Raw genomic sequence first — 19,264 nt, 5'->3', positions numbered from 1 at the left:
CACAGGGGGATTTAAGTAAGGAGAGGGGTGTGATGCCTGATGCGCTACGCGCTAGCCATTGCCCACCCTTGGGCGTCCGCCTCTTCCTATCTCTCTTCGCAGTCCCTCTCCGATTCTTGCTGCGACCTTCATGCCACCTCGCGGTCTCCCCCTTCTCGTTGTGCTCTCCCTTGTCGCTTCTTCCTCTGTCGCGTCGCTCTCCTCTGCCTCGTTCTGCGTACTGCGACGCCGCCGCCGCCGGCCGATCCCTTGTTCTCGCGGCTTCTTTCGCCTTTCGGCACAACTCCGCCCTCCTCGCAGCATATCTCGGACTCAGGGCCGGTGCTTTGACGCAGTATAATGTACTTCGAGGCAGTATGAACTCAGAACGGCCCCCCGAGAGCGCCTCTTCGACGCCCAAGGATCCCAGGGGGTCGGAGGGGTTGCGAGAGGGCCTTGGCTATTTTTTGTTTGAATCCGGAGGCCGTTCGACATGTAACGTGCGTTCCACGTGCCCGTCCCCAGCAAGGACAACATGCTAGCCCAGCAGGCCGCTCCCACCGCCGCCTGCGGCGTAGGCAAGGCGGCAAAGGGTGGCAAGGGCGGCGGCAAGGGCGGTGGCAAGGGTTGTGGCCGTGTGGCGCACCAGACCCACTTTGCGCCGCCGCCCTCGACGCCCGATACTCGGTTGAGCCGGCGGAGCGACGGCGGCACACGGTGTCGAGCGCCGTAGAGACGGCCCCGAGAGCCGCCGCCAGGTGTGCCACGACCGCGGTCGCGAGGCTCGTGGCGATGGATGCGCCACTGGTGTGCGGGCTCGCCCTTGCCGGCTTTGCTGCCTATGTCCTTCTTGGCTCCCCCTCCTCCCGGATACCAGGCGGGCGAGGACCCCCTCGCCACACGCTGCCGCAGAAGCGTGCGGTGGTGGTCGCCGAGAGCGGCGAGTCGGCACTGCTTCAGGAGATGGGCGCGGACACCGTGCTCGATCGCCGGGCAGGAGGACGCGAACCGACCGCCCACGTCGCCAATGCGGCTATGATGCAAGGTGTCAGAGAGAGAGAGAGGAAAGAAAGAAAGAAAACAGAAAATTCGAGGAGAGGAGTAGAAGGAAAGAACAGACCACCCCTGTGCCCATTTTTCTTTTCTCTTCGCGCCTTGGCTGGCACGCCGTCCGCGCGCGCCACGGACGGCGTGCCAGCCAACGAGGTCTGAAAATTCTTTTTCTGTTCGCGCCCCCAGGCAAAGTCTTGTTGACCTTCGCTTGCGCAATGGCCAAGCGCAAGGCTTCGGCGCCGACGCCGAGGAGCCGGCCGTCTCCCAACATGGGCGTCCTCGCCATGTCGGGCGAGCCTTCCTCCGGCGGCAGCGGCTCGGCGCTTGTGCCCAGGCCCGTCAGCCTGCTTGGCGAGGCGCTGGGCACCCCCGCGCAGCTTCGGCACGCGCGCTCGCTGGGGGGCCGCGCGGCCGCGTCCAGCGCACCGGGGGTGCGGCTCGAGCGGCTTCCGACTGACTGGGGGCTCAAGCGCTCGCTCGTCATCTCGTCGCTGGGATCGCTCGAGTGGTGCGAGACGGCCGGCGGCAGCGTGGTGGACGGAGAGGCGATGCGCGCCGCCTGCCGCGGCGACGCCGCCAGCCTCGCGCCGCCGCCCGATCGCTCCGACGCGACTGGCGAGCCCACACACTTGGAGAAGCGCGCGCTTGCCGTGCGGATGCGGGCGGCGCTGCTCTCGTGGCGGCACCCGGCGCAGCGGCTGCCGCCGATGGTCTCGAAGCAGCTCGCCTCGGCCGACGCGGGCGTCGCCGAGGCCGCCTACGTCCGCTCCCTCCGCGACCAGTGGCAGGCCGCCCTTCGCTCGCTCTACCACGACCTGCGGGAGGGGAGGCGCGCCACCGCTCGCACCCTATCCCCGCTCCGCCCCCCTGACCCCGTTCCGCCGCCACCGCACCCTCCGCGCCGCCCGGCGGCCCGACACCTTCGCACCTCGTCCCGCCCCGGCCTGCCACGCCCGCCCGGCTCCAGACTGCCGTACTTTTACGCGCTGCACGACGCGTGGTCGCTGCTCTGGCGCAACGGCGCCCTCTCGCCCGACGAGCAGCCCGCCTCGTCGCCGCTCGAGGAGCGCGCGCCCGGCTGCGGAAGACACTCTCTCCCTGGACCCCGACCCCTCACCATGACCCCTCAGCCCCGGGTCCCGTTGCTCTCGCCCTCAGCCGCCGGTGCTCGATTCTCCAGGAGCGAGCGTCGGCGTCGCAGGAGGCGGCCTGCGGCGGCGGCGAGGGCGGGCTCCGCGGCAGCTGCGGCGAGGGCGCGCGGAACCACTCACGTGCCCCGCGGCGCCTTGGGGGCGGCCTGACACCCCTCCCTCCCCTGCCTCGGCCAGGGTCAGTGTGGGAGTACCTGCTCCGCGGCGGGAGCGGCGGCTGCTACGCCGTGCTCGTGCCCTCGTCGCGCGGGCTGCGCATGGCGCGCACCCAAGCCTTCGCCCCAACCCCCTCCGCCGCGCCCGCGCCGCCTCCGCCCACACGCCGCACAGTGTGGCTGGCCACTGACGAAGTCTCACAATCCTCACAATGCCGAGCCAACGCCGTGCAGAGACAGCGGTCGCCCCCTGACCCGGGCGACTGAGGCCACGAGCCCCCCCCCCCCTCTCGCTGCTCTTTCGCTTGCAACGCAGCGACGCCCCTCTCCGCCCCGCCTCCCCCTCCGCCCCGGCAGCCCCGGCGGCCCCGCCTCCTCCCTCGCCCCACCTCCCCGGCAGCCCCACCGGATCGCCTTTCACACCCCCCCCCCCCTCCCCCCTGCCGCCAAAGGCCCTCCGCGCCGCCGGAGTCGCCTTCGAGATGCCGCGCGCCCACCTCGTCGCGAGCGAGGGCGCCGCCGCGCTCGCCCCCTCCCCGCCGGGACAGCGCTACCTCGCAGAGATCGACGAGCTCAACCGCGGCGCCGCCTCCGCCGCCGACCCGACCGCGGGCAGGGCGCGCGAGGCGGCGGGCGGCGGCGACAGGGAGGAGCGGGAGGCGGCACTCGAGCGTTGGCTCTCTGCCTCCGACGGCCGCGCGAGCTCGGCGCAGCTCTTCCGCGCGCCGCGCTGGCACTCTGGGAGCCCTCTGCGACCCTTCTCGCCCCCCCCCCCCCTCCCCACAGGCGCTGCTCTTCCGTGGCCCAGCCTCGCTGCACGCGCTGTGCGCGCGTCGGAGTGGGTTGCTGCTCCACGCGCCGTGGACCGCCTCACCCTCGCCCGCCGTGTGCCCCTCAGGTACACCTTCCTGCTCGGCGCCAAGCAGCAGCAGTACCACCTCTCCGTGCAGCTGGCCGCGCCCCGCGCCTTCCTGCACGGCGCGCCTCACGCACCCCGACTGAGGTGCCGCCGCCTCTGCCGCCGCCTCTCCGGCTGCTCCTCGCACCTCCCTCGAGCCGTCCGGAGCCTGGCTTAGGTACCGAGGCAAGGTGCGCGAGGGCGGCGCGGGTGGCGCGCTGCAGGAGCGCAGAGCGGCGCGCGCTCTGGCGACGAGGGAGCGGCGCCTCTTGAGACGCGCCTGTCCTGCCCGGTAGGAGCGGGTGGAGGTGGATTGCGCCGAGCTTGGCGGAGGCGCGAGGCTGGCTGGCTCGAGCGGCGCGCTGCTTCCAGGCACCGTCTCGCGCTGCTGGGAAGTGTCATAGGAAGTGTCTAGGAAGTGTCTCGCGCTGCTGCCAGGCACCGTCTCGCGGCTCGTCTCCCTCCTGTCGGAGGCTCAGGCGGGAGGGCCACGCCGCGCTCCCCACAGCCTCCCCCCTCCCCACGACCCCCTCGCATCTCCATCCCACGCGCCGCACACGCCTCCCACGACGTGCCTCCCGTGCCCCGTCCCCCGCTCGCCCCGCGCCTTCGGTTCCGGTCGACACCGGACCCACCCACTCACCCACTCCTCCACTCACCAGGCCGGCGAGTACGAGCTGCGCGCCGAGCCGCTCGACCGCCACTCCGCGTGGCTCAACCTGCCTCCTCCCCCGCCTCCGCAAGCCGCGGCGCAGCCCCTCGCAAAGCTCGTGGTCCAGACGCACGGCCGCGCAGAGCCGCCTCTCGACACCGACGGCCAGCCGCCGAGCGTGGACCGGCTGGTCTGCAAGGGCGGCTCGCTCCACCTCGTGTGCTGAGGGGACGGCGGCGGCGGCGGGGATGGGGGGCGGGCAACGGAGGGCGCCCTCGCGCGTCGTCTCATGAGCGTTTGCAAGCGCCGGCTCTCCTTTTGTACGAGTTGATCTCTTTCGACGGGCGTGGGGTTTGAGGCCGCTGCCCTTGCCGGCAGCGGACGCCGCGGGGACGCGGCACGTACGTGCCGCCACTATTTGTCGCGAGCATGTGCACTGCATGTGCACTGCATGTGTGGCCGGGGTCGGAGCACTCGCCCGTCGCCGCGTGCCGCGCGAGGTCGTGAATGAAATCGCTCTGGACACAGGTCCCAGGAGAGAGAGACGACCGCGGCGTCCGGAGAGTCGTACGGCAATATCGGGCCACGCACATGGGTTTCTTTTACAGTTACGATACGAAAGAGCGCCAAACACCCTTGCTTGCCTTGGCCCGACGAATTCGAATTGCGAATGGGCGGAAAGGAAACCGAAAATCTAATGAGCCGTCGAAGAAACCGAAAATCTAATGAGCCGTGCGAATGGGCGGAAAAGAAACCGAAAATCTAATGAGCCTTCGAATGCGAATGGGCGGGAAAGAAAACCGACATCCGAGGGCCGTCGGCGGTCAAGTTCCGAATGATGCAGGCCCGACTACCTGCTGCTCAGCTCTGAGATCAGTCCATGCAGACCTCCACCCGCCGGGTCAGCTTCGGCTCCGGCGACGAGCTCTCCGCTCGCCGAACCGATCCGCGACGGAGCTGCCGCCTCTCCATCCTCACGCTCAACGTCTATGCCGGCCCTCCGCTGCCGACGATGCTGGCCGGCTCGCTTGAGGGCTCCGAACGTCTCCGGCTGCAGATCAAAGAAATCCTACACCTAAAGCCGGACCTTGTATGCTGCCAGGAGGTGCTCGCGGACGGCGTTCGCAGTACGATCATTCGCGCCACGGCAGACTACTACGGATGTTCGTCGGCCACCCATCCGGCCTTCTCGCGCTATGCCCTGCGGGCCTTTGGTTCGGCGCTTCTGATTGTCACGTACGGGCTTCTGCTGGTGGCGGCTGCGCAGCTGGCCGCGTACTACATCGACCCGCGCGCGCTCCCACGCTCGAGTGCCGAGCCGGCAGCCTTTGCCTCTTTCATCATGGCCTTTGGCGCCTGCGCCGCTCGGGTGGTGCTTTGGGTCAAGCGGTCGACGCTTTACGGCTTTGCCTTCGGCGAAACCCACCCAGCGGGGCTATTACTGCTGCACAAGCGATCCACCCTCCGTCCGCGCTGGGAAGCAATCGCCTCTCAGTACACCGAGCAAGCCGGAGACCTCATGAACCTTGTGCGGCCTCGCGGGGTTCTGTGGCGGCTCTTCGAGCTGAAGTGCGACGGTGCGGCCGATCGCTCATGCAGCCTTTGCACTTGCACTCGCGCTTCTCACCTTCCCCCTCGCCTTTCAGGCAGCCCGCTCTGGGTGGGCAACACGCACGCAGACGCCCTCTCTGCCGGCGGCGACGCCCTCTCGGCGGCGGCGCAGCCGTCGCGCCACCGCTGCGCGCAGCTCTCGCAGCTCTTCTCGGAGGGCGAGCGGCTCGTCGAGTGCTTCGCCTCGTGCGGCGGCCGCGCGTACGACCGCGCGCGCGTGCTTGTGGCGGGTGAACGCGCACTTCGGCCGCGCACCCCCTCCCAAGCGCCGCCCACCCACCCCGCCGCGCGCCCAGGCGACCTCAACACGACGAGGGAGCTGCGCGAGGTGGACGTGATGGAGAAGCACGGCTTCGAGGACGCGTGGGTGCTCGGCAACGGCGACGTACCGTGTCACTCGTGGGACGGCGTGCGCAACCCGCTCGTCACGTGCGCCGCAGCGATGCCGTGCGGCCCCCTCGACCATTGCAGTGAGCCTTCTCGGAGCCTCTGCTGCAGGTGCGGCTTCCAGTCCTCCGGCGCGGAGGCGCTGCGCTGCACGTACGACTACATCCTTCGCCACGTCTCCTCCGGCCTCGAGGTGACGCGGGCGAGCCTCGCCCTCGACTCGCCTCCCTGGCTGAGCGACCACTTTGGCGTGCTCGCCGAGTTCGCGGTGAAGCCGCTGCACAGCGTCAGCCGGGACCCGCTGCACCGCCATCCGCGCGCCGGGCCGTGCGGCCTCAAGGTCCTGCCGCTCTCCCTCGCCAGGGATGGCGACCTCGCCCCGCTGGCGGCGCGGCGCAACTTGCTCGGGGGGTCCGACACGGACGTCATCGACCTGCTGGACGACGGCTCCTCCGACAGCAGTGAGTACACCTCCTCGTCGTGCTGAGACGCGGCGGTGTCGGTCTCGCGCGGTCTCTCCGCCGCCAGCGCGGCCCGCGGATCGGCAGCCAGCACCGTATGACGGCTCCAACAAACAACAAACGCTGCGTGTGTGCACAGTGGCACTCTCGTTTACATGTTGAGGGCCTTGCGCGGTACTGTGATCTGTGTGCGCGAGGCGGGCCGGCGTCCGCACACCGCAGTTTTTCTATCTTGTTTCAACACACACCAACCGCTGGGCCCCAAGACTCTCAATAACAATATCTCTTGTCTCTTGCAACATGTACACATGTAGGGGGAGCGCCCCTCTAGACACTAAAGCTTCCACTCAGCAGTGAATTTTAAATCGCAAGTGTGATTTCAAGAGCGTGATCTTTGTGTGAAATCGCAAGGTGTGATTTCAAGAGCGTGAAAATGACGTGCCGAGCTTTGAGATATCATGACTCCATAATATCATGGCGAAAACCATGATATGATGCAAGCGGGGAAATCCTGATGCCAAAAACCAATCACTGTGATACTGATAGTACAGTACTCAGTAGCGAGAGGACACATGAAGCGGCCGCTTGTAGAGTACCATGGTTTAGCCTACGCAACATGACATGGGATACAGACACTGGGTTCCAAGTTGCATGCGGAGACAGCGAGGGCAGTGCAGGACTTACACCAACAAAGAGGAGTCGTGTGATAGAAGAGTGAAATGAGAACGCCTGAGAGCGTCTGAGGCCCGGTAACGGGCCTTTCCCTTCGGACATACACGAGTGGCGCCAGTTCAGTCCACTGCTCGGCAAAAGCAGAATCCGTGTCAGGACAACCAATGCCCCCCCCCGCCCCCCCCCCCAAGGGCGCCGCCGCCGTACTCGAGTATGCCGCTTCAGGAACAACACTCAGCAGGCACTCAGACCCTAGTCCCCAAAATACCGCTCGAGCAGCGCGGTGACGCAGCCCTGTCTGTCTGCCGACTGCAGCTTTGCGACGTCTCGAAGCGTATCGGTCGGCCAGCGCTCCAGCACATCACGAGGCTCATATAGCTTGAAGCACCAGCTCAGCCGCCGCGCTCTCTCCGCATCGCTCCCCTCTGCCGAGACGCCAGTCGCAATCAGGGCAGCGGCGACGGCTTCAGGCGAACACTCTTGGAGTCGACGGACCATCGTCGGCCTTCGCGTAGCGTACATCACAGGCCGTCGCGGCTGAGTCGGCGCGGCTGGTCGAACGGGCCGCGTCGGGGTTGATGGCCGAGGGCTGGCTGAGGGCTGGCCGAGGGTGAATGCAGGCGGGTCAAAGTTGAAATCGTCGGCAACAGAGGTGGGCGAGGTGATGGAGGCCACTTCAGTATCGCCGCAGCGGCGAGAGGTGCTGCGGAGACTCTGTGGCTCATGCAGCATAGATGAAAGTCCGCGGTCGGACCAGCCCATTTTCGGCTTGCGGTGAGATGCAAGCGAGATGCAAATATCAACTTCTTGAGCACTTGAGCACTAGATAGGGTCGATTCCGCATGGTACGGGACCCCTCGATCGTCTCGCCCTCCCTCACTGGTGTGTTCATTGGGGGGGGTCATAACAAACACGGTACAGGATCGAGGTGCACGCTGCCGAAGCAGTGTCGTCCCCCCTCCCCCCGACGGCGATGGCGGCGTGACCGATCGAGCTACAAGAGGGGAGCTCGTTCAGCAGGATCCAGGACAGGTCTGACGCACTACCTCACTGGGCCTGAGATCATCGAGACAGCGCCCGTCACCGTCTCGGGTTTGCGTGGCCGTGGGGTCGAACCACTCCGGGATGAGCAAGCTCATCGCTTTGAATAGCGCTCGTACGGCGCTCTTTCTCACCTGTTGCGGGCAACTTCTTGAGCACCTAATAGAGCACTGGGATAGGATCGATTCCGCATGGTACGGGACCCCTGGATCGTCTCGCCCTCCCTCGCTGGTGTGCTCATGGCACGGGGGGCGGGGGGGGGGGGGGGTCATAACAAACACGGTGCAGGATCGAGGTGCACGCCGCTGAGGGACCCCGGAGGGTAGATCGAGCGGTGTTCTCCCCCCTCTCCAAGCATCATCTCACTGGGAGACGTGATCACAGATCACGTCGGCGGTGATTGGCGCGGTGACCGATCGCGAGCTACACAACACACACAGAGCTACAAGAGCGAAGATTAGGGACCGCTTGTGTTCAGCATGATCAGTGTGTGTCATGATCAGGGCCGGACCGAGCAGTTCCTCACTTCCTCACTGGGCGAGCTTCAGTATCAAGCCCCAAACCCATCACCCATCGGCTCATGCGGATTTCAAAACAGCAAACTTGCGGCGGGGGGCGCTGGGGCACAACACCCCGGCACGGAATGACACATCCCGAAGGAGCTTTATTACACGATTCTGCTATGTTATACTGCCATTCCGCCCCTCCCCTGCGCCCGTCATCCTCGCCGACATCCTCGCCATCATCTCGTTCTGGAACGCGCGCCGCCTCGGGTCAAAGACCGCCCGCGTCGATGGCTCCACCTCTTGACAGTGGAGAAAGCTCGAGGCCGAGTTGTTGCAGGTGCAGGTGTTCGCGCCCCTCCAGCCCGTGCGCACCCGAGTCGACCGGCCGTCGTCGCTCGCACACGGGTAGACGCCGACGAGCGCCGTCGATACGATCTCGATGTTATAGAGGGTGGGCGCTCGGCTGCCATTGAGGCACAAGCCGTACATCATTTTGCAAGAATGGCCAATAAATTGGAGCGAGTCCAACCCGGCGGCGGAAGCATTGGCGCACATGGCCTCGTTGCGTGCCTTCAGATCGAGGTGGCCCACGCCAAAAGCCTCCCATGCCTCGGCGTGGTCTCCAAACGCGATCGTGCGCCCCGTGTGGACCCAGATGCCGCTGCCCCGCGCGTGCAGAAACCAGGCGCCGACGTGCTCGTCATCGATGCCACCCTGGTGCAGCACCTCGACCCACGTGTCGGGCGCGAAGGGCGCGTACGCCTCGTCGACAGCGGGGTGCCAGCTCCACACCGTCCCCATCGGAGCGAGCACCGAGTTCTCCGAGTACAGCTCACCCTCTGCCGAGGCGTGGACGCTCGAGGGGCAGTCGCCGACTGACTCGGGAATGCGGGCCGTGAGTCGCGCATTGGATAGCACGTCCGAGTAGAAGAGCCAGTGATCGCCCATGCAATACGGATATGCAGACGAATCCTCGGGCACTGCGCCGTACACGCGGGTGATGTACTGCGCCCATTGAGGATCAGAACGCAGGGCAGAGGGCGTGGCAAAGCTCGGCCAGCGTCCCTGAAGGCAGGTGAGAGCTCTGTCTTCTTCCGGAAGAAGGTGAGGGACAAGCACAACAAGTAAACAGCAGGCGACTGCTGTCGTGGCAATGCAAGCTGCTGAGGGGCGCTCGGAGGGAGAGAGCAGCAGCAGCTTTCTAGGACGGAGCAGCGATGTGGGCTCGGACTCCAGCTCGAGCGGACGGTCGTCTTCCTGCAGCATCGCCACGGCGGACTCGTGGCGAATGAGCTGGCTCGTGGCGTCGGAGCGGCGTCGTCTGAGCGGTGCGGAATGCTTTTGCCTTTATTTCTCGACGCTAGGGCCGGGCGGGCTTCCCACTGCGCCGGCGCGGCGCAGCGGCGCAGCGCGTGCGATCAGTTAAATATCTGCAAGATTTCGAACTCGGGGATCTTTGCAAAACAAAACAGTGATCTAATCACCCGAATACCACGTTCGGATCGCTCCTCATCGCAAACCCCGTCACGGCCATCGCATAGCAGATTGTGAATGAGCTTGCCTGCGGCGAGGGCGGTCGAGTGCACGGAGCTAAGTGCCTCGCCGTCCTCGCAGGAGTCGCTTAGGCGGCTCCCGTGGTGTACCTGTGTTAGTGCCAGTGCGCGCCAGTCCCGTGCCTACTGCGCCCCCTTTCATTCTTTTTCGCCAAACCCGCGAACACCCGCACCTCGAGCGCGGGCCTTGCGCGAACAACTCCGTGACTCATGATAGCAGAGTACGATGACTACCCTGTTGCGACGACTGATCACTGCCTGCACTGCTTCGACACCGTCGCGAACCACTTCTCTCTCCTCGCCGCTGCGCCGCTGCCGAGCTTTGCCACACACGCCGCCTGCCCGCTCTTCGTCACTTGGAAGAGCAGGGCGAACGGCGCGCCGTCGCTGCGCGGCTGCATCGGATGTCTCAAGCCGCTTCCCATCACGTCGCTGCGTGACTATGCCCTCACGTCGGCGCTACGCGACCAGCGGTTCGACCCCATCGAGCCGCGCGAGCTGCCGCAGCTCAGCTGCACGGTCTCGCTGCTCACGCACTTTGAGCGCGCGCGCGACGCCCACGACTGGGAGGTCGGGTCGCATGGCGTGCTGATCGACTTTGACGACCCGTCGGGCGTCGCGCGGAGTGGAGTCTACCTGCCCGAGGTGATGGTGGAGCAGGGCTGGAGCCGGCAACAGACCATTGACTCGTTGATACGCAAGGCCGGCTTCAAGCACACCATCACCGACCAGCTCCGCCACTCGCTCCGCCTCACACGCTTCCGCAGTACCACGGCCACCGCCTCGTACGAGCAGTGGGCGCAAGCAAGAAGCGGCGCAACGCTGTGAGGGGAGGGCGGGCCGCCTCATCACGCACTTCTTGCCCCGTGGATGAGCAAGAGAGGGCCGGGCGGCTCAGAGTCAGACAACGGCGTACACCGTACCGCGATCGACGCAGAGCTGTTCACAGGGGCGGACCGCACCCCAGCGGTAAGAGTGTATCTCGGTGGTGGAGAATTTGTCACAGCGCGCGCGACCACAGCACACGCCGTGTTCTACGGCGCTCTACTTGAACTTGTAACATTTGTTTTTATGTCATTGGGGCCTGTTTTTTACGAGATTGGGCTTTCGCCAGAAAATGGAGCGTGTTATTATTGCGCTATTGGACTCGGCGCGGCGGGTCAATCATGCAATCTCGATCGGCACAACGCTCTCTCCCGGCGGCGATCCCACGAGCAGCATGCGCGCGACCCCGGCGGGCAGCCGCTGCGCTCCCAACAAGCTCTCTCGGAGCGCCCCCCCCACCGCCGCGTCGCCTCCGGTGGCTGCGGCGCTGGCCGGTGCGAGGAGCTTGGCGCGCAGCTCGAGGCAGCCGACCAGCAACCGGCCGTCGTTCGGGTCGAGCGGCCAATCGCCCACGTCGTCGGAGGGGCGGGCGTCGAGAGGCTCCTCTGCAGCGGCGCCGCCCGCGCCGGACTCGACCAAGCAGCGGACGCCGACGCCGAGGAGGAGCACGGCGGCGCACGGGGTCTCTGCCTCACGCGCCGCCGCGCAAAGCCACTTGGAGAGACCGGTGCAGAAGGCACGCCGCAGCGCCTCGCCGCCACCCTCTGCTCTGCCGAGGGCGAGGCTGCAGCTGAGCAGCGCGACCGCCGTCTGAGCGAGCGGCGCCTCGAGCGGCGCGACGGCGCGTAGCGCGGCGGCGGAGGAGGAGTCCGCGCGGGAGAGGCTCTCCGCCACTGCGCAGAGGAGGGGTCGCAGCTGCGAGCATGCCGCGCCCCAGCTACCGTGCGGCGTGACGGCGAGGCCGAGCGCGACGGCCGCGACCGCATGCCCCGCCGCCGCCCCGCCCGCTGCTCCCGCCGCCGCCTCGGCCCCCGCCTCGGCCGCCGCCTCGCCTCCAAGCGGGCCCTCGCCTCCAAGCGGGCCCAGCTCGCGGATTGCTTGGCGGACGGGCAGCGACGGCACGGCGGCGCAGCAGACGAGCGCGTAGAGGAGCCCCCGCCGAGGCACGAGCTGCAGCAGCCACTCGATCAGCCTCCGCCCCGCGCCAGGCCGCTGGCCGCTCGCTGCTGGCCGCTGGCCGCTCGCTGCTGGCCGCTGGCCGCTCCCCGCCGGCTGTCCGCTGCTCACGCCGCCCTCACGCGGCTCGTCCCGCGGCGCGAGGCGGTCGAGGAGGGGCCAGGTGAGCAGCTGCACACGCCACGGCAAGGCGCGCCACTGCTCAGAGGCGAGGCGGAGCAGGCAGGGCTGCTGCCGGCCCGGCCCGGCCCCTCGCGCCAAGCCCACGCGAGGGGGCGCGCGAGGCAGCAAGAGCTGCACGCACGCCTGCGAGAGAGACTGCGCGGCCGCAGCGACGGGCGAGCCGGCGGCGAGGGGGCGGGCGGCGTGCGCCGCGACGAGGCGGAGCGCCGCCGTGAGGGACGCGCAGAGCAGCGGCGTCGAGAGGCGGCGAGGGCTGCCGGTGCCGTCGAGGCGCGACGAGGCGGCGAGCAAACCTTGCAGCGCCGACAGGCAGAGCGCAGCGACCTCGCTCGGGGCGGAGGGCCGCAGGCTCGGGAGCAGCGTGTGTGCGAGGAGCGGCGCCGCGCCGACGAGCGGTGGCAGCTCCTCTAGCTGCACCGGCGGGGGAAGGCCGCCCAACTCCGCGCCGTCGTCGTTCTCCTCCGCCGCCTCCTCCTCCTCTCCCTCCTCCCCCTCCTCCTGCGCCTCCCTCGCCTGCCTCGACCCGCCAACCGGGTCGGCTGCGGTGGCATCAATCGCTGATCCACCGTCCTCCTTTCCCTCCCTTTCCTCCTCCCGCCCTATCTCCTCCTCCTCCTCCTGCGCCGCACCAAAGGCTGGCTCGCTCATCGCCTCGAGAGCGGCTCGCAAGCGCCCGGCCCCATCCCCGAGACCGCCCTCTTCGCTGCCAGCACCCTGCGCCGCCGCCACCAGCGCCGCTGCCACCGATGGAGCCCTGCGAAGCGGCTGGTGCAGCCTCGACACGAAGGCGAGCAAGGCGGCGCGCCGAGCAGGAGGCAGCCGCGCCGCGCCGCTCACCGCCTCGCGCAGGCGCAGCAGCAGCAGCGGCGTCGGGCCGCTCGTAGCGGAGGCTTGGGTGGCGAGTGTCGGCACGAGTGCGAGCAGCTCGTGGGCGAGATGAGCTTGCCGCTCGTCGAGCGACGCGGAGAGCAGCAGGGCGTCGAGAAGCGCCACGGGCTCCTCCTCCGCCAGCCGAAGCAGCTGGCCCACGAAGCGTGCGTCGGAGGGACTCGAGAGCACAGCACGGTTGAGGAGAGCCTGCGAGCTCGAGGCCTGGGCAGAGGCCTGGGCAGAGGCCATGTGTGCGCCTGCCCTTACCCGGGTACCCGGGTACTGGGTACCCCCGCAGCTGGACTACAGAAGAAGAAATTGACGAGAAAATACGTCCTATGGCGCTGTGTGCTTGTCTGTGAGAGGTTGAGGTGCGAGCCCTGGTGGCCCTGGGGATGATGGGGGGAGACTACCCGCGGGCCTAGAAGGCCCGCGCGCAGGGGGGTGGGGCATTGAGACCGGTCATGAATGAGTGCGCGACACGCATGTTGCGAGCAGCGTTGTTGATGTTTTGCGCGTCGCCAAAGACGGCGGCGCGCGAGAGCTGTTGCGAGTGGTGCTGGACAAAGCCCCGGGCGCTGCCGGAGAGGCTGTGCCGTAGTCGGTGCGGTCGACGGCGCTCGGGCTGCCGACCTCTTTGGCGAAGTTGAAGATGATTCTCTTGGTCGGCGGCGCGATGCCGCCCTGGCGCTTTCGACGAGACAAATTTTGACGATTCCGTTCTTGACATGGAGCGCGTCGTAGTACTGTCCCTTGTGCCCTTTGACCCAGCCTTTACCGGTCGCATGGACGAGCGGGCCCTGTGACTTGTGGCCGCGCTCTTTGCACCCAAGAACCTGGAGCAAGGTTTGGTCGAGGGTGTTGCCGATTGCTCGCACTGCCAGAGGGCTTCTCGGCCAACTGGCTGCGCTCGGAGTGCACCTCGCCAGACACGGGCGCGATCTTCTCGTGCGTCATTGAGGCTCGCGAGTGCTGTCCCACCGAATTGCAGAGTTCGACGGCGACTCTACGTGTGCGTCCCTGTCCGTAGGTGCGTTTCGTGCTTCGCGACGCGACGGCGCTGCTGCCAGCCGGCCATGAGGTGGCGTGGGACCAGTTCGAGCTCGATTGGCGGGCGGGAACAGTCGAAGCCGCTAGCCGCCCGGTGTCAGACGAGCTCGCAATTACCCACACCGAGACGACCGGGATGCACCTCCTCAGTGGCGGTGGAGGCAGCGGTGGGGAGGCGTGGACTTTGGGCATCGACGGAGAGACAGGTCGGCTGCGATCCTGGGTCATCGGTGGCTTCGAGCTGCTGCACGCTCCACTTGAGGCTGCCTTTTGGAGGCCGCCTACCGACAATGACCTCGGAACGTCAAAGCCCACCGGCACGACCGTTGCGTGGCTCGCCCTCGAGCGCGGGCCAGTGCGGCTGCTCAACAGCTCGCTAGAAGAGGTAAAGTGGGATGGGTTGGAGTCGAGCGCACTGCGTTGGTGCGCCACGACGGAACCCATCGCAGCCCTGCACAAAGAGCCGCCGCTGGTTCAGACGTGCTACACCGTGGGACAAGGCGGTGAGGTGCTCGTGAGCCAGACATTGAGGCGCCGCACGTCGCCTCTGCCTAATCTGCCGCGCTTTGGCGTGCGCTTTGCCCTGACCGGCGGCATGCGAGAGCTAGAGTGGCTCGGCCGCGGACCCAATGAGAACTACTGGGACCGCAAGCGTGGATCGCGGCTTGGGCTGCACGCAGCACCGATCCTCAACATGACGGTCCCGTACTTGCGGCCGCAGGAATGTCTGTCACCGACCACCCCCGCATGCCGCCCCGTCACTCACTGAGGGAGGGCCGCCTCGCAGGAGAACGGGCATCGTGAAGAGGTCTCGTACGCTACGGTGGAGCGCACCGACGGCGTTAAGGTTGCTCTCGTGGGAAGCGAGCCATATCCTCGGAGGGACGCGCTTTTCACCTGCCTAGCCTGGTCCATTAGGTGCTCCTTGTGGGACTCGACCCATCGCAGTTTGGGCTGAGCGCGCACCACTTTAGTGACGACGATTTTGGCGCGACGAACTTTCTGCTGTCACGGCACACGTCCGATCTGCGCCCGCGCAACGAGACGTTCCTACACGTGGACCGAGCGCAGCAGGTGAGTCTAGGGCCTCTTGCACCCTTCAGCCTGTTTCACTGCCCACAACTGCTGAGGGCTCACTGAGGCACGTTTGCCCCTGCCCCCCCGCCGACTCATCAGGGCGTCGGCGGCATCGATAGCTGGGGTAGCTACGAAACGCCGATGGCGCAATACACCATTCCGTACGAGACGATGAGCATGTCCTTTGGGGTCGCCGTGTCCTCGCCGCACACTGCAGAACGGGAGAAGCCGCATGCGCGCGCCCGGCGGCTCCAGAGCTGGATTCAGGCGGTGGCCGGTGCAGCTGCGCAGGGGTAGTGAAAAAATTCTGTTTCGGACTTTTCAAATACCTGCGGCGCCCGACACCGCCGGCCGCGGCCGCGCGCGTGTGGGCCGCACAGCGATCACCATGGCGGGGGGTTCGCGCTTCGCGGTTCGCGCCCGGTGCCTGAGGTGCTGTCAGGTGATCTGTCGGGCTGTCAGGCACTGTCAGGCGCTGTCAGGTGCCTCAACCCAACAGTGCTGTGTCGGTCACGTTAGGGCCGCTGCGCAGCGAAGGAGCCCCTCGGATGTCAGACTCTGCTGTCACAGACTGCCGCAGAGACGTGCTCTGTCAGGCTGTCAGAGAACGTGCTGGGTGATGCTCTGATAAACCCTCCGGATCTTCGACAAAGGTCGGATATTTCTTTTTTCAAAGTGCAAGGTGTGAATAAGAGGTTTATGATAGGGCTACTACGACGAACTATGCGGCAATCGACTGGGCGCCTGGCGCCCGACCACCCCCGCGCAAAGACCTCGTAGTAGCCCTCCCCGTAACCGACTTGGCCGGACTTGTCCAGGCCGCTGTCGCCGCGCAGATCGGCGCGAGCAGTCGCTCGAGGGGCTCTACTGGCTGGCGGTGCTCAAGGGGAAGGCGTACACGCTGGCCGAGGACACGGTCGTCAACACCGACACCATCCCCGCGGGCTATCTCGTGGTCAAGGCGCAGTGGCTCAGGCTCGAGCAACGCGAGTGCGAGGGCAAGCTTCGCTCCTACACGCTGCTCGAGGCCGAGACGCTCATCATCGTGAATCACATGGTGCGGCTGGCGGGCTTGCGCTTCTCGCCCGGCCCGGGCGGCCCTGCGGACCGCCAGCTGAGGAGCGCGCGCGAGAAGCTCTATTATATTGGCCTACAGACGCATTACTCGCTCGAGGCGTGCTGCAGTGAAGACCAGTCTTATTGAATTTGTTTGGAGGCGTCGATTTGTGCAAAAATGTGTGTTAGAGAGCGCTAGATGGCAAAATTTTCTTCGCCTCCGGCGGGGCCGCTCGCCGCGGGGCTAGAGAGTGACTTTTGTCGATGTCGGCTAGAAGTGCTGCACGTTTTTCAGAATTTCACCCTGCTGTCAACGCTGTCGGGCACTGTCCCAGCTCAGGCGCTGTCCGGGTTTGCTGTTTCACAGGCTGATGGCTGGTCACGAGACTCACGTGTGATCGCAGTGCAGACCACACACCACTCACCAGGTGCAGGTCACCAGAGGCGCTGCTCAGCGTGTGTCCGCGGGTGTGTAAGCTTTAGAGAGCTGAGATCGTGGGGACATTACCCAAACCGAACAAGACTGCAACAAGAAACATGCTATATTGAGTACCGCGACACCGGCTAAAGAGAGAGATGGACTACAGTACTCGAGTACAAGGATAGAACAGACGAGCGAGACGACCGAGAAGGGCCGAATGCAGAGGGTGGCGGGCAAGTCACGTAGACGCGCCTCAGTCCCGGATGAGGCCAAACTGGTCGCGCAGCACGGCGATGATCTCGCTGCGCGGGTCCTCCGACACGGGCAGCGGCTTGCCCGTGATCTTCTCCGCCAGGCCAACGTACCTGCGGCGCGGAGGGACAGAGCTCTCATACGATGCCGCCGCGCCACGGTGCGGGGCTGTGCGCGAGTGGCGCGGCGCACGTCTTCGAGACCGCCTCGAGGAATGCGCACGGCAGCGTCGTGTCGAGCGCCTGCCTCTCCTCCATCCGGTTCTTGTTGAGCAGGATGTCCGGGTCAGGGAAGTGGCCCTGCAGCAGCTTGCGGAACTCCTCCTTCGACTTCTCGACCACACGGCCGTCGGTGCGGTACGGCCCCCCCTCCCAGATGCGGCTCGAGTCGGGCGTGCCGACCTCGTCCATGTAGATGAGCTGCCTCTCCCCCTTAGCATTGGTCGCGTACCCAAACTCAAACTTTGTGTCGACAAAGATTTGGTCGAGGCCCGCCAGCGCCTGGCCACGGCGGGAAGGGGTGGGCGAAGGGCGAGGGGAGGCGGGGTCCGGGGCCGAAGCGGGGAGGGCGCTGCTTGGTGGAGGCGGGCAGAGGGCGCCTCGCTGATCGCCTCGAAGCCCTGCTTCAGGAGGCGCTCGTACACGTCGACGTCCGCCGGCGAGGCGAAGCCAAACTCTGCGAAGTGGGCGGTGATGTCGTCGCGGGAGACGTTGACGTCGTCTTGCTCGGGCACGCCCTGCGGCGGGGCGGCGGGCGGCGCCTCGGGGTTGCTGGTTGGGATTGCTTGGCGCGTCCGAGGGAGGGGCGAGGTGGTGCGCGGGCTGTGCCAGGGCAAAGCATAAGAAGCCGTGACGGGGTTCGCACGGCCCCTTGCCAGAGCCTGGCTTGATCAGTGTTCAGTCTGGCAGCCGAAAAAATGCGCCGTGGGGCGCGAGCGACCCCGCGACGCTCAGACAGGCTGCGGCGGTGGCTGTGCGACGCGCTTGCGCGTGTGGCGTGCGGTTTGCTCGCCTGGTAGTGGCGTGCGGTAGTGGCGTGTGGCGTGGCGCGTGGCGTGTGGTGGTGGCGCGCACCGGGATGCCGGTGAGGATGCCCTTGGTGGAGGGGGTCACGAGCAGCTCTGTCCGACGGGGCGGGAGTGCGGGTGGTGGGCGGAGGAGTCGAGGGGCGATCGGCAGAGCCAAGCGGGGCCGGCGGGATGTGGGGGGGTTGTGGAGTCTCAGTTGCCAAGCGTTCATTCCGAAGAATGAGCCGTCACGGCGCCTCGCAGCGCTACGAAAGGGCTGGCTGGCCCGCGTGCTGTCCTCATCGACCAGGGGGGGGGGGGGGGGGGGGCAGAGGGGGCAGCGTGCACCGGGCAGCTTCTGGTCGCGAGTCAGCCCGTCTTGCAAGTTGAGTCCACAGAACGTGCGGCTGCCCTGCGCGGGGGTTGGGAGGCGGCGGCGGAGCGGCGTGAGGCGAGGCGAGGCGGAGGGGTGCGCCTCGCGGCGGATGCGGCGTGAGAGGGGAGGCGCGAGGCGCGCGGGGGGCCACCGCCTTTGCGTAGTCTCGCCACATCGAGCCGGTGATGTACTGGCGGCAGATGGCCTCAATCATCACCGGCTGCGCGCGCTGCACAATCCACACCAGCGGGTGCGGCACCTCGAGGATGTGTGAGGAGGCGAGGCCGCGCCTGCGTGCGCGCGCGGGCGGGCTTAGGCGACGGCGTGTGCGGCGCCTCAGCAGGAATCTTGGCAAGCGGCTCACTGCTTGAAGAGGTCGAACCAGTGATTTGAGATGGCGTTGAGCGCGGCGCCCTTGCCGGGCACGCCGTCGAGTCCATCCTCGCCCTTCCAGATGATCTCGTACGCAGAGATCCGGTCGGAGATGACCATCACAGCGAGGCTCGCATCGGGCGCGACGTCATATTTGCGCTCCGCAATCAGCCGCGCGCTATCGGCGGCGGTGAGCCAGTACACGGCGCGCACCTTGCCGCTGTGGATCGGCTGCTCCGTGCGGATCGGCAGGTCGTTGTTCCTCGCGAGCACCTTGGGCGTCACGGCCTTGCACATCGTAAATCACCACCAACGGAGAGGCCGTGCCGCTCGTTCCGCGAAGAAACCAGGTTCGCTGTGAAGACTGGGGCGCGCCACCCAAGAGCCTAGGTAGGTGCGGATCGGCAAGAGCGCAATCGATCTTTTTGCCCTCTATCACCTTGGGTTGTAAGAACTTGAAACACACCACGCAGGGGCACAG

General features: G+C 66.7%; 5 protein-coding genes across 5 annotated transcripts; 3 read left to right on the top strand and 2 right to left on the bottom strand.

The window, feature by feature from the left end:
- Nucleotides 1-1,243: 1,243 nt before the first annotated feature.
- EMIHUDRAFT_442099 (hypothetical protein) lies at nt 1,244-4,516 on the top strand. Its single transcript, XM_005784151.1, has 11 exons — nt 1,244-1,861; nt 2,000-2,103; nt 2,220-2,285; nt 2,361-2,443; nt 2,791-3,045; nt 3,125-3,162; nt 3,237-3,341; nt 3,415-3,464; nt 3,538-3,608; nt 3,675-3,715; nt 3,899-4,516. Exons 1-11 carry the CDS (start codon nt 1,248-1,250, stop codon nt 4,179-4,181), a joined length of 1,710 nt encoding a protein of 569 aa, XP_005784208.1. The 5' UTR covers nt 1,244-1,247; the 3' UTR covers nt 4,182-4,516.
- A 5,813-nt stretch (nt 4,517-10,329) lies between these two features.
- EMIHUDRAFT_72196 (hypothetical protein) lies at nt 10,330-10,947 on the top strand (the record flags this gene model as incomplete). The annotated part of the gene is made up of 1 exon (XM_005784150.1): nt 10,330-10,947. The coding sequence occupies one exon, from the start codon at nt 10,330-10,332 to the stop codon at nt 10,945-10,947; it is 618 nt and encodes a 205-aa protein (XP_005784207.1).
- Nucleotides 10,948-11,283: 336 nt separating this feature from the next.
- EMIHUDRAFT_112595 (hypothetical protein) lies at nt 11,284-13,422 on the bottom strand (the record flags this gene model as incomplete). The annotated part of the gene is made up of 1 exon (XM_005784149.1): nt 11,284-13,422. One exon carries the CDS (start codon nt 13,420-13,422, stop codon nt 11,284-11,286), a length of 2,139 nt encoding a protein of 712 aa, XP_005784206.1.
- Nucleotides 13,423-13,895: 473 nt separating this feature from the next.
- Nucleotides 13,896-15,611, top strand: EMIHUDRAFT_442098 (hypothetical protein). Its single transcript, XM_005784148.1, has 5 exons — nt 13,896-14,134; nt 14,204-14,944; nt 15,011-15,070; nt 15,142-15,297; nt 15,400-15,611. Exons 2-5 carry the CDS (start codon nt 14,360-14,362, stop codon nt 15,595-15,597), a joined length of 999 nt encoding a protein of 332 aa, XP_005784205.1. The 5' UTR covers nt 13,896-14,134; nt 14,204-14,359; the 3' UTR covers nt 15,598-15,611.
- A 1,229-nt stretch (nt 15,612-16,840) lies between these two features.
- EMIHUDRAFT_423817 (hypothetical protein) lies at nt 16,841-19,105 on the bottom strand. The gene is made up of 7 exons (XM_005784147.1): nt 18,776-19,105; nt 18,563-18,701; nt 18,384-18,447; nt 18,103-18,149; nt 17,628-17,765; nt 17,222-17,529; nt 16,841-17,142 (listed from the first exon to the last, which is right to left on the bottom strand). Exons 1-7 carry the CDS (start codon nt 19,078-19,080, stop codon nt 17,031-17,033), a joined length of 1,113 nt encoding a protein of 370 aa, XP_005784204.1. The 5' UTR covers nt 19,081-19,105; the 3' UTR covers nt 16,841-17,030.
- Nucleotides 19,106-19,264: the final 159 nt, after the last annotated feature.

Source organism: Emiliania huxleyi, assembly GCF_000372725.1.
Source record: "Emiliania huxleyi CCMP1516 chromosome Unknown EMIHUscaffold_172, whole genome shotgun sequence".
Lineage (NCBI taxonomy): Eukaryota > Haptophyta > Isochrysidales > Noelaerhabdaceae > Emiliania > Emiliania huxleyi.
This window is presented reverse-complemented; position numbering and strand designations above follow the sequence as displayed.